Source organism: Hemitrygon akajei, chromosome 3 (assembly GCF_048418815.1).
Source record: "Hemitrygon akajei chromosome 3, sHemAka1.3, whole genome shotgun sequence".
Classification (NCBI taxonomy): domain Eukaryota; kingdom Metazoa; phylum Chordata; class Chondrichthyes; order Myliobatiformes; family Dasyatidae; genus Hemitrygon; species Hemitrygon akajei.
In genome coordinates, this window is record NC_133126.1 from 200,408,398 (window position 1) to 200,421,569 (window position 13,172).

The 13,172-nt window shown below is 48.5% G+C and overlaps 1 protein-coding gene across 1 annotated transcript; it reads right to left on the reverse strand.

The window, feature by feature from the left end:
- Window positions 1-451: 451 nt before the first annotated feature.
- On the reverse strand, window positions 452-11,424 carry LOC140724671 (transmembrane protein 212-like). The gene is made up of 4 exons (XM_073039097.1): window positions 11,236-11,424; window positions 7,930-7,989; window positions 6,778-7,098; window positions 452-4,309 (listed from the first exon to the last, which is right to left on the reverse strand). Exons 1-4 carry the CDS (start codon window positions 11,422-11,424, stop codon window positions 4,289-4,291), a joined length of 591 nt encoding a protein of 196 aa, XP_072895198.1. The 3' UTR covers window positions 452-4,288.
- Between the last annotated feature and the right edge of the window lie 1,748 nt (window positions 11,425-13,172).

Sequence of the window (13,172 nt, forward strand, 5' to 3'; positions counted from 1 at the left end):
GGTCATTGGAGCTTCTGTTGGTGTTTCTATAGCTCTGGGTTTTTATGGGATGGAGTTGCTGGCCCCATGCCCAACCCTCCTTTTGTAGTCAGGCTTGGGACCGTCCGTAACAGAGTTGGATTATTTATTTATAGTTTATTTATTATTATTATTTTAATTAATTTGTATTTACACAGTTTGTCTTCATTTGCACACTGGTTGTTTGTCTGTCTTTGCTTGTGTGTAGTTTTACACTGGTTCCACTGTGAATGCCCACAGGAAAATGAATCTCGGGTTGTGTATGGTGACGTACACGTACTTTGATCATAACTTTGAATTCACACAGGTGCTAACACTAAAACATACATGGTCATGGGGAGAAAATGAAAATACCCACCGCTGCCTGTAAGGAGTTTGCACGTTCTCCCTGTGACCGCGTGGGTTTCCTCTGGGTGCCACCGTTTCCCCCCACGGTCCGACGATGTCTGGGTTAGGGTTAGGGAGCTGTGGACATGCTGTACTGGTGCCAGAGGTGTGGCAACACTGACCCTAGTGCATCCTTGGACTGTGTTGGTCACTGATGGAAATGACCCATTTCACTGTTTGTTTCGATGTACACGTGACAAAGGAAGCTGATCTGTTTAATTCTTTTTATTAGAACGTAGAACAGTACAGCTCAGTAACAGGCCCTTTGGTCCACAAAGCTGTGCAAACCCAATTAAATTAATAATCAAGTGGCCAACCTCTGCCTACACAGAATCTCTAATCCTCCACTTTCCTCGCATTCACACGTATATCTAAATGTTTCTTAAAATACATAATGTATCTGCCCCCACCACCACCGCAGGCAGAACATTACAGACACCCACCACTCTCTGAGTAAAAAAACTTGCCCCTTACATCTCCTCTGAAACTACCCCCTCTCATCTTAAATGAATGCTTTGTGGTACTAGACATCTCAATCCTGGGTAAAAGATATCATCTGTCTACTTTATAAGACCATAAGATATAGGAATAGAATTAGGCCATTCAGTCCATCGAGTCTACTCTGCCATTCAACCATGGCTGATTTATTACACCTCTCAACTCCATTCTCCTGCCTTCTTCCCGTAACCTTCGAAGCCCTGATTAATCAAGAACCTACCACCCTCCAAGGTGTCGGGGTGGAGACATGTCTCTATTGAAGGAGGTGTAAGGCACTGCTTCCCTCTGCTAGCCTGAAATACGAAAGTTTAGACCCCTAGATCAGGGTGACATGGGGACAGGTGGTGGATGGTCGTATGAGCAGCTCTTGACCATGTCTGCATGCTTTTATGTACAGAGTCGCTGCCACATGATTGGCCGATTAGATATTTGTATTAACAAGAAGGTGTACATTATAAAGAGGCCACTGGGTCTAATTATATTTGGCCCGGATTTCTCTTTGGCTGTTGGGAATTCACACTAACATCTTTACTTCCTCAGGAGGCTCAAGAAATTCACAATGTCCTCTTTGACCCTCACCAATTCCAGATAGGCACATGATGAAAAAAAATGAAGGACCATGTAGGAGGGAAGGGTTAGATTGATCTTGGAGTAGATTAAAAGATCAGCACAGCATTCTGGGTTGAAGGGCCTGGACTGTGCTGTAATGTTTTAAGTTCTATGTTCAATTAACCTACTGACCCTCATGTTTTTCGAATGTGGGGAGAAGCCCATGCGGTCACAGGGAGGATATGCAAATACCATATTGGCTTTTGTTTTAAGGGGATAATCCTGAGGCTCTATAAAACACTAGTCAGGCCACACTTAGAGTATTTTCAACACTTTTGGGCCCCATATTTCAGAAAGCATGTGGTGTCATCGGAGAGAGTCCAGAGGAGGTTCACGAGGATGATTCCGGAATGAAGAGGTTAATATACGAAGAGCATCCGGCAGATTTGGACTTGTACTCACTGGAATTTAGAAGAATGTGGTTGACCTTTTAGAACAGAGTCAAGGAGGATTTTTTTTTAGCTAGAGAGCAGTGAATCTGTGGAACTCTCTGCCACAGACTGCGGTGAATCTGTGTGTATATTTAAAGTGGAGGCTGATTGTTTCCTGAATAGTCAGGGCATCAAAGGATATGGTGAGAAGGCAGGTGTATGGGGTTGAGTGGGATCCGAGATCAGCCACAATGGAATGGCAGAGCAGACTTGATGGGCTGAATGGCCTAATTCTGCTGCTATGTCTTATGGACACACAGTCTCCAGAGACTGAGGTTTGTAGATTCAGTCAACTCCATTACAGGCACAACCTTCCCACCATCGAAGACATCTTCAAAATGCGATGCCTCAAAAAAGTAGCATCCATCATTTAGGACCCCCGTCACCCAGGACATGCCCTCTTCTCACTGCTACCATCAGGGAGGGGGTACAGGAGTGTGAAACCACACAATCAATATATCAGGAGCAGCTTCTTCCCCTCGGCCATCGGATTTCTGAATGGACAATGCACCATGAACACTACCTCACTGTTCCTTTAGAGTGCTGTTGATAGCAATTTTCTGTCTTCGTTCTGTATTGATGCCGCAAATCTGCAGATCTCACATCATATCAGTCTTTGATAATAGTTCTGATTCCGAAACGAATTCAGTCAGTGCCAGAGGATGGGATCGAAGCCGGGTCTGTGAGGTGGTGGCTGTACGTGCTGCCTGCCTCCACACCCAGCCTGGCCGCACCCCAGTGTTCAATAACTCTCACCGATCCTTCCTGTTCAGATTTAATCATCTTAGTCTCAACTTCAGGTCTGTCATCCTCTGTCACGCCCGCTGGCACTGTCACTCAGACAGAGTTATCAAGCACACCGACACAGGAGCACGATGTGCAACCTATCTGGTCTCTGTCAAACTATTATTCTGCCTAGTCCCATTGACCTGCACTCAGACCATAGCTCTCCGTATCCCTCCCATTCAGGTAACTTCTCATTAAATGCTGAAATGAAATCCACATTCACCCCTCATGGTCATCTTAAGCATTTCACCTTTTGCCCTTAACCCATCACCTCTAGTTCTAGTCCCACCCAACCTCAGTGTAAAAAAAACCTGCTTGAATTTACTCTACCTGTACCCTTCTAATTTTGTAAACCTCCATCAGATCTCCCCTCATTCTTCTAAGCAGGGAATAAAGTCCTAACCTATTCAATCTTTCCCTATTCAATGTTCTAAAGTCCCAGCAAGATCCTTCTAAATTTTCTCTGCACTCTTTCAATCTTATTCACACCTTTCTCCATCTATACCTATACTGAATACAGTCCCGTTCCCTGGTATTCCAACCACACCCCTCCCTGGAGGGATGTGACTTCACCTCCCTGCACCCTTAAGGTACCTCCCTCAACCCCTCCTCCGCTGCCAACTCTGCACTGGACTTTCTTTCGGCCGTTTGGCCCCGGGAAGTTGTAAATGGCAGCTGCTGTTGTCGCTGGCCAGGGGTCTGTCCCAGAGTTACTGGTAGGGAGTAGGGGGGTTGTTGCTACAGGGACCAGGGTGGGGTGGAATGGGAAAAGGGAAGGGGCAGTAAAAACAGAGACTAGGGGGCAGTAGGGTGCAGAGGGGGAGAGCAACATGAGGCAGGGAGGGTGACAGAGAGAGAGAGAGAGAGAGAGATAAAGAGAGAGGTGGGTGGAGAGAGAGGGGGCAAGAGAGAGTTGGAGAGGGAGAAAGAAGAGTAGGAGAGAGGGGAGGGAGGGAGAGGCAGAAAAGGGAGAGAGAGGTTGGAGGGTAAAGAGAGAGGGAGGGAGAACAAAGGAGAGAGGGGGAAGAGGAAAAGAGAGGGAGAGAGAACAGGAGAGTGGGGTGAGAGAGGGAGGATATGGGGAGAAAGGTGGGCAAGAGCTTGGGGGGTAGAAAGAGGGGACAGAGAAAGGAAAGAAGGAAGGGAGAAGGGGGTAGAGAGTGCGGTGAGAGAGAAAGTGACAGAGACCTGGGGAATGAGGAGGAGAGTGGGAGGAGGGAGGGAGACAGGGAAAAGCGAGAAAAGAGGGAAGAGAGAGAGAGGTAGGAGTGAGAGGTGAGGAGAGAGGGAAAGTGGGAGAAAGGCAGAGGGAGAGTCGGGGAAAGAGGATGGGGTGGGGAGAGAGGGGGAGAGTTTGGGGAGAGTGGGAGTGAAGGAGAGGGGGAGAGAGAGGGAGGGAGTGGGGAAGAGGGGGAGAGGGGAGGGAAAGCAATGGGGTGATATATTAACACCAGCCACCCTGGCCCCTCCGTGACGGAGCCCCGGGTTACGGAGGTATTTCTGGTCCAGTTGATATCTACATGCCAGTAATCCAGAGACCAGGGCAGTGTGAGGCTGTGTTACCATCTCCAGCGTTGACCCTGTGGGCGAGCAAGAAGAAGGTGTGATTGCATGCCCCAAACTGATGTTCTACTTTACCATTTGGGATTTTAGGTGATGGGAGAGTCCTGGGGTGGGATGAGGGTTGCTAAGAAACTCACAGGGGTGCATGAACTGAGATCAGATGATCGGGGTTGCGGGTGGATCCGACAGGAAGGAAGGACATGAAGAGCGATGTGGGCACATCAGTTCTATGTGCCCATGGGATTGCAGGTAGAGGGCCTTTCATTCACTCCTCATCCCAGCAAACCTCATCCTTCCAGACTGATGCCAATGGAGGCTCATAAAAACTCATACAAGAACAGACCCTTTGGCCAACTTGTGTTGGTGTTAGAGCTGACTGTTTAATTGTTACTTTCTTTGCAATTTAACAGTTACCCGCTTATAATTTAATGGTATATGCATATACCAGTTTAATATACCTTTAGTGGTGATACAAACTTTCTCTCTCTCTCCCTCTTTCTTTCTTTCTCACTCTCTCTCTCTCCCTCTCACTCTTTCCCTTTCTCTCTCTCACTCTCTCTCCCTTTCTGTATGTCTGACTTTCTCCCTCTCTTTCCCTTTCTCTCCCTTTCTCTCTTTCTTTCTCTCTGTCTCTCTCTCTTTGCTCAGTAGACGTCCATCACTGTCTGTCCAATTTTCCTTTGTTCTATCACCTCTTAATAACACGATCATGAAGCAGCAACTTTTCAGCCTCTTTTCTGGCCTAAGATAATCTTGGATAAAAATCAGAATTAACACTGGCCATTGAATGGTCCTCTGAGCTCCTGGCTAGAGTGTGACCCATTTTACTTCACCTGGAAATGCCCCAGGTGTAGAGTCCATGAGAGAAAAAGAACTGACCACGGGGTCTCACGAGGCCGAGAAAATTCCACACGTCCCTTTCGAGCCTCAGAAATTTTTACAGGTACACCACGTCACAGCTTGGTATGGCTCATAACCATGAGAAACTGTAGATATAGCTCAGAAAACGGCCCCCCATCCAGGGGCTCTGTCTACACTTCCCACTCCCTCGGTAGAGCAGCCGGTATAATTAAAGTACCCGCTCATCCCAAACATTCTTCCTCTCTCCCCTCTCCCATTGGGCAGAAAGCGCATACCACCAAGCTCAAGCACAACTTCTCTGATATCAGACTCTTGAACGGTTCCCTAGTGCTATAAGGGAGGCTCTTAGAGCATTAGAGTCATTACAGCACAGAAAGAGGCCTTTCAGCCCATCTACTCCTTGTCATACTGTTATTCTGCCTAGTCCCATCGATCTACACCTCCCATCCATGTCCCTATCTAAACTTCTCTTACATGTTGCAACTGAACCCACATCTGCTACTTCCACTGGCAGTTCGTTCCACTGTCTCCATCCCCTGAGTGAAGAAGCTCCCCCTCACGTGCCCTTTAAATATTTCACCTGTCATCCTTAACCCATGACCTCTAGTTCTGGCCTCACCCACTTCCGTGGAAAGGTAGGTTGCATTCATCCTGTCTACACCCTCATAACTTGCATACCTCTTTCAAGCCTCTGGTTTATCCAGTTTGTTATAGCTGGGGGTGGTAATGGGGACAAGTTCTCGCTGCCTATTAAATGCTCCTCATGCGTGCGTCGCAAATAGCCTCTGACAACCAAGTCTGGCTTTGGCCTTAACACGTCCCTTGGGTACTAAGCCCAGCAGAGTCACTTCTACTGATGGGAAAAGGGGAAAAAGCTTTAAAACCAGTTGCTTCAGGCAGATGGGGCTTGTCAGCCGTGGTTGGCAGCTCATCTAGGAGAAGGAAAACTCTGACCTCGAACCTCCGCTGCCTTGTGGCGACACCCACTCACGGCTTTGGGAGTGAACCCAAGGGAAGGAAACGGAGCTGGAGCCCCTGAGGGAGTCTTACATTGAGTTCAATGCTGACTGGCAACTGTGTCAGTCTCTGCCGTTCCTTTGGGTTCATCAGATATGCGGGGGGGGGGGGGGGGGGAGCGTGCTAAATGGGCAACGGCTTGTTCTACATATCGTATTGCCCAGGCTTGCACATCTGGACAGCTGGATCCTGACCAACGAAGGCCTTAGATCAAATCATTCCCCCGTTCTCCCGGGAGTAAAGTCCTAATCTATTCAACCTTTCTCTATAACATGGGTCCTCAAGTCCTGGCAACCTCCTTATAAATTTTCTCTGTACTCTTTCAACCTTCTTTCTCCACCTCCTCCAATGCTGACCAAGTTCATGTAATAAACTAATTCCTATTCCAGTTCCAAATCTTTACATGTGTCCAATTAGCCAGTTGTCTTGGCTAGCAAGTGATCTACCCTTCCCGAGCAAAATACCCGTAGTTCCTGAGGGTCCAGAGAGGGCGTAGGGGAAACCCTGACCCCACCACCTCACCCCTCCTACCCCCAGATCTCCTGTTGTCTGCCCACGGGGGGTAGGTGGGTCGGATCATTAGCCAGCGCAGGGGAGGTGTACATACGCTGAGGGTGCCCGTCCTGCTGTACCGGAGGGCGAGCCTGAGGCAGGTGGCCAGGGCAAGGCAGAAGGTGGCCAGCCCGAGAGCGGAGCCCAGAACGTGGAGGCCCAGGTGGTAGAACTCGTGAAGCGGAGGATCCAGGCAGACGGGGGACAAGCCGTAGGGGTAGGGGAAGCGGACGGCGTAGCCCAGGTAGCCCAGCCCGCTAGCCCCCGCGTAGGAGAAGTAGCAGAGCGGCCCGATCAGAACAGCCATCAGCTCCACGGTGAACTGTACGGCCGAGGTCACTAAAGTCATCAGGGCAAAGGTCAGCGTGGCTCCAGGCTGCCAAAGGAAAGAGACATCAGTCAGGAAAAGTGACCATACTGTCCCTGTCCCCTCCTGATCTTTCCATGAAGTCTTCCCGACTCCTCCATAAACCCACCCTGACCCTTGGATAACCATTACTTTCCCCTTCCTGACCTTTGCATAACCCCTCCACAATCCATAAGACCATAAACCATACAACATAGAAGCAGAATTAGGCCATTCAGCCCATCGCGTCTGCTCTGCCACTCCATCATGGCTGATTTATTGTCCCTCTCAACCCCATTCTCCCACCTTCTCCCCAAACCTTTCACACCCTGAATAATCAAGAACCTATCAGCTCCGCTTTAAGTATACTCAATGTCTTGGCCACAACTGTATGTGGCAATGAATTCCACAGATTCACCAAATACTTCCTGATAAAAATGCATGTCCTTCTATTCTGGAGCCGTGCCCACTGGTCCTAAACTCCCCCACTATAGGACACATCCACTCCACATCCACTCTGTCTCTGCCCACTGGTCCTAGACTCCCCCACTAGAGGAAACATCCTGTTCATGTCCACTCTATGTAGGCTTTTAAATAGTTGATAGGTTCAATGAGATTTCCCCCCTTGTTCCCCTAATCTGTTATGGGCCACTACCATTAACTGAGGGGTCCATGGAGTCCGGGTTGGGAACCCCTGGGGGGATTCTCTCTGCTTCCACAACACTGCTTGCCCTATGTTCATATTGTCTGCAGACTTGGTGACAAATCCCTACACTCCTGAGCCCCTTTCTGACACTCTTCTTCAAAGTTTTGTCCAAGTCAATGTTTTCATGTTTTGCTCTGAAGTTTGTTCATCATTACCATAGATCGTGAGCTCTCCTCCCTCTCAGCCAGCAGCACCAGCACTCCAACGATGAAAGCCTGTTAACGAGAAGGGCCGAGGTTTGAATTTACTCTTATTCCCAAAGATGCTCAACATGCCTTCCAACTCCTCGTCAGACACTCTCCCACCCTGTCCCAGACACAAAGTGCTGACATTCAAACTTGGAAGACAGTCACACTGTGGGAGGGTGGTACTGAGGGAGGTTCACTGTGGGAGGGGTGGTACTGAGGGAGGGTCACACGGTGGGAGGGGTGGTACTGAGGGAGGGTCACACATAGGAGAGGCTGTACTGAGGGAGGGTCACACTGTGGGAGGGGTGGTACTGAGGGAGGGTCACCATGGGAGGGGCTGTACTGAGGGAGGGTCACACTGTGGGAGGGGTGGTACTGAGGGAGGGTCACTGTGGGTGGGGTGGTACTGAGGGAGGGTCACACTGTGGGTGGGTGGTACTGAGGGAGGGTCACACTGAGGGAGGGGTGGTACTGAGGGAAGGTCACACTGTGGGAGGGTGGTACTGAGGGAGGGTCACTGTGGCAGGGGTGGTACTGAGGGAGGGTCACACTGTGGGTGTTATAATGGCCAATTAACGCACTGACCCCACACATCGCTGGAGGAAACCATACACTCACAGGGAGAATATGCAGACTCCACACAGACAGCGGCAGAGGTTGGGATCGAACCAGGATATCTCAGGTTGTGAGGCAGTGGCTCTCTCTGCCAAACCACGCTGTGCCCTACATTTTGGGTAATTTGTACCTCACTTCTGTTTAACCCATGATGTTTGACACCCTGGCAGTGTATCCCAGTGAAACTATGAGAACTCTCACAGGTCTCCAGTCATTCCAGGGCTTTGCCTGTACAAATGAATCCCATAGTTCACCAGGACTTATTATAGTTCACCTGTACTAATAACTCCTATAGTACACCTGAATGTAATAACATTTACCTGTACATATCAACCCATAGTGCACCTGTACGTATTGACCCACAGTGCACCTGTACCTATTGACCCATAGTGCACCTGTACATATCGACCCATAGTGCACCTGTACGTATTGACCCATAGTGCACCTGTACGTATTGACCCATAGTGCACCTGTGCGTATTGACCTATAGTGCACCTGTACATATTGACCCATAGTGCACCTGTACGTATCGACCCATAATGCACCTGTACGTATTGACCCACAGTGCACCTGTACGTATCGACCCATACTGCACCTGTACGTATCCACCCGTAGTGCACCTGTACATATTGACCCACAGTGCACCTGTACGTATCGACCCATAGCGCACCTGTACGTATCGACCCATAATGCACCTGTACGTATTGACCCATAGTGCACCTGTACGTATCCACCCGTAGTGCACCTGTACATATTGACCCATAGTGCACCTGTACGTATTGACCCATAGCGCACCTGTACGTATCAACCCATAGTGCACCTGTATGTATCGATCCATAGTGTACTTGTACTCACCAGTGCTGCACTACAACTGTAATTATTATCCTCAAAATTCTCCTGTGCTTATCAGCATTGTGCTATGCCTGTATAATCTCTTTATTTCACTTGTAGTTGTCAACTCTCTACTGTGACTGTCCTTATCAGTACTCTGGTGCTCCTGTATTCACCATTTCTGAAATTGATGTTGTACTCCACCTGTACTCGTTGACTCCACTCTGCACCTGTATTTATCAACACTACACCCCACCTGTACTTATCGACTCTGTGCTGTGCTTGCAGTCATCAACACTGCTCAGCATCTTACTTACTGGCATGGTCTGAATGTGCTGTATTTCTCCATGATTCTGTGTGCTGTGCCTGTACACATCAACACAGCGCTGTGCCTGTACACATCAACACTATGCTGTACCTGTACACATCAACACAGCACTGTGCCTATATTTATCAACACTGCGCTGTGCCTATACACATCAACACTGCGCTGTGCCTGTATTTATCAACACTGCGCTGTGCCTGTACACATCAACACTATGCTGTACCTGTACATATCAACACTGCGCTGTGCCTGTACACATCAACACAGCGCTGTGCCTGTACTTATCAATACTGTGCTGTGCCTGTACTTATCAACACTGCGCTGTGCCTGTACACATCAACACTATGCTGTACCTGTACACATCAACACTGCGTTGTGCCTGTACACATCAACACAGCGCTGTGCCTGTACTTATCAATACTGTGCTGTGCCTGTACTTATCAACACTGCGCTGTGCCTGTATTTATCAACACTGCACTATGCCTGTACTGAACAACACTGTGCTGTGTCTGTACACATCAACACTATGCTGTACCTGTACACATCAACACAGCGCTGTGCCTGTACTTATCAATACTGTGCTGTGCCTGTACATATCAACACTGCGCTGTGCCTGTACACATCAACACTGCACTGTGCCTGTATTTATCAACACTGCGCTGTGCCTGTACTGAACAACACTGTGCTGTGTCTGTACACATCAACACTATGCTGTACCTGTACACATCAACACAGCGCTGTGCCTGTATTTATCAACACTGCGCTGTGCCTGTACACATCAACACTGCACTGTGCCTGTATTTATCAACACTGCGCTGTGCCTGTACTGAACAACACTGCGCTGTGCCTGTACACATCAACACTGCGTTGTGCCTGTACACATCAACACAGCGCTGTGCCTGTACTTATCAATACTGTGCTGTGCCTGTACTTATCAACACTGCGCTGTGCCTGTATTTATCAACACTGCACTATGCCTGTACTGAACAACACTGTGCTGTGTCTGTACACATCAACACTATGCTGTACCTGTACACATCAACACAGTGCTGTGCCTGTATTTATCAATACTGTGCTGTGCCTGTACACATCAACACGGCACTGTGCCTGTATTTATCAACACTGCACTATGCCTGTACTGAACAACACTGCGCTGTGCCTGTACACATCAACACTGCGCTGTGCCTGTACACATCAACACTGCGCTGTGCCTGTACACATCAACACTGCACTGTGCCTGTACACATCAACACTGCGCTGTGCCTGTACACATCAACACTGCACTGTGCCTGTACACATCAACACTGCACTGTGCCTATAGTTATTCACTCTGCATTGAGCCTGCTCTTACTGACACTGCTTTGCACCTGTATAGATCGACACTACGCTGTGTCTCTATGTCGATGCCTGGGTCCTGAACTGCCTGAGAGACAGTGTAGGAGTTGTTCCCACAGCCACTAGATAGAGAGCTGGGATGGTAGACTGAAACATCTCTCTCCTACCAGGGCTCCATTCCAGATGGGACAGGCAATCTGTACACTCCATCCTGCAAACCATGGCTTGTAGTAAAAGACCGGGAAAAAGCTGATGATCCCCAGGAAGATGCAAGTCGTCCCGAGGGCAATGAGGGATCTTCCCACATGGACAAATCGGCTGTTCATTCCTCTCTCTGTCTCTTCAATGAGCTGCATTGCAACCTGTGTTTATAGCAGGAGTCCCATGGTAACCATCGCCTGGTAACCTAGCCAGGTCCTAGCAGCTCACTGTCACGTGACCACTGGCACCAGGAAATCCGATGTCAAAACTATTTGTGGTAACTGAGTTCTGACAGCTCACTGCTATGGCAACCATTGTCTGGTTACCAGGTCTTGATGGTTCACTACCCTTTAGCAACTATCACTGGGTGTAATGTGGTGAAGATTACCAGGCAACCAGGTCCTAGTAGCTCACTGCCCTAATGCAAGTATCTCTGGGCAACCAGGTCCTCTCAGCTTATTGCTGTTTAGCAACTATCACTGGGTGATCAAATCCTTGCAGCTCACTGCAGCTTGATAACTATCGCTGGGTAACTAGGTCCTCTCAGCTTACTTTTTTGTTAGCAACTACCATTAGGTGACCAGGTCCTCTCAATTCACTGCACTTTGGAAACTATTGCTCAGTAACCAGGTCCTCTCAGCTCACTGCACCGGACAGCGGTCACTGGACAACCCGATCCTCACAGCTTACTGCTCCTTAGCAACTGTTGCTGGGTAACCAGGTCCTCCCTGCTCACCGTACTTTGGAAACTATCGCTGAATAACCAGGTCCTCCCTGCTCACTGTACCTTGGCAACTATCATTGGGTAACCAGGTCCTCTCAGCTCACTGCACAGTAACAACTATCACTAGGTTAATAATCATGTTGTGAGAAGGACAGAAGGATCAAGAGGTGGGAAAAGGGACCTGAAAATTTTGGAAGATATTGGAGGAGGAGAATGGGTATAACAAGGGATAGCAAGGAACACATACAAAATGCCAGAGGAACTCAGCAGGCCAGGCAGCATTGATGAAACAGAGTATAATTGACGTTTCATGCCAAGATTCTTCCTCAGGACTGGAAAAAAGAGGAGGAATCAGAGTACAGCAAGGAAAATGTGGATTTATTAAAAATATATAGGGAGAGAGTACAGGCAACCATGGAGTTAATTACTGCAACCCAACTCCTACTGACTCACTCCGCTGAGAGTCAAGGATAGACAGGAAGCAGGAAGTCTCTGCTTGTCAACTTGAAGAACTCTGGAAATGAGATCTGTCTCTGACACAAGGGTCCCTGACTCCAGCTGCAACACATCCAGCAGCATAATCTTGGCACCATTCTGGCGCAGAAGGAGGTCCAAAAGACCATAGAGCCACTGAACTTTGGCAGAATTCTGGCTGGATCTCCAATAAATGGTAAACAACTCTCTATACCCGTGACTGTGTGGCCAGGCACAGCTCAAATGCTATCTATAAATTTGCTGATGATACAACCATCGTTGGCAAAATCTCAGATGGAGACAAGAGGGTGTACAGGAGTGAGATATACCAGCTAGTTGAGTGGTGTTGCAACAACCTGGCACTCAATATCAGTAAAACCAAAGAGCTGATTGTGGACTTCAGGAAGGGCAAGATGAAGGAACACAAACCAATCCTCATAGAGATCCAAAGTAGAGAGAATGAGCAGCTTCAAGTTCCTGGGTGTCAAGATCTCTGAGGATCTAACCTGGTCACAACATGTCAATGCAGCTGTAAAGAAGACAAGGCACTGGCTGTATTTCATTAGGAGTTTCAGGAGATTTGTTTTGTCACATGAAACACCTGAAAACTTCTATAGATGTACCACGGAGAGCATTCTGACTGGTTCCGTCACCAGCTGGTGTGGGGGGTGCACTGTGGTGGGTACTGCACAGGATCAAAAGAAG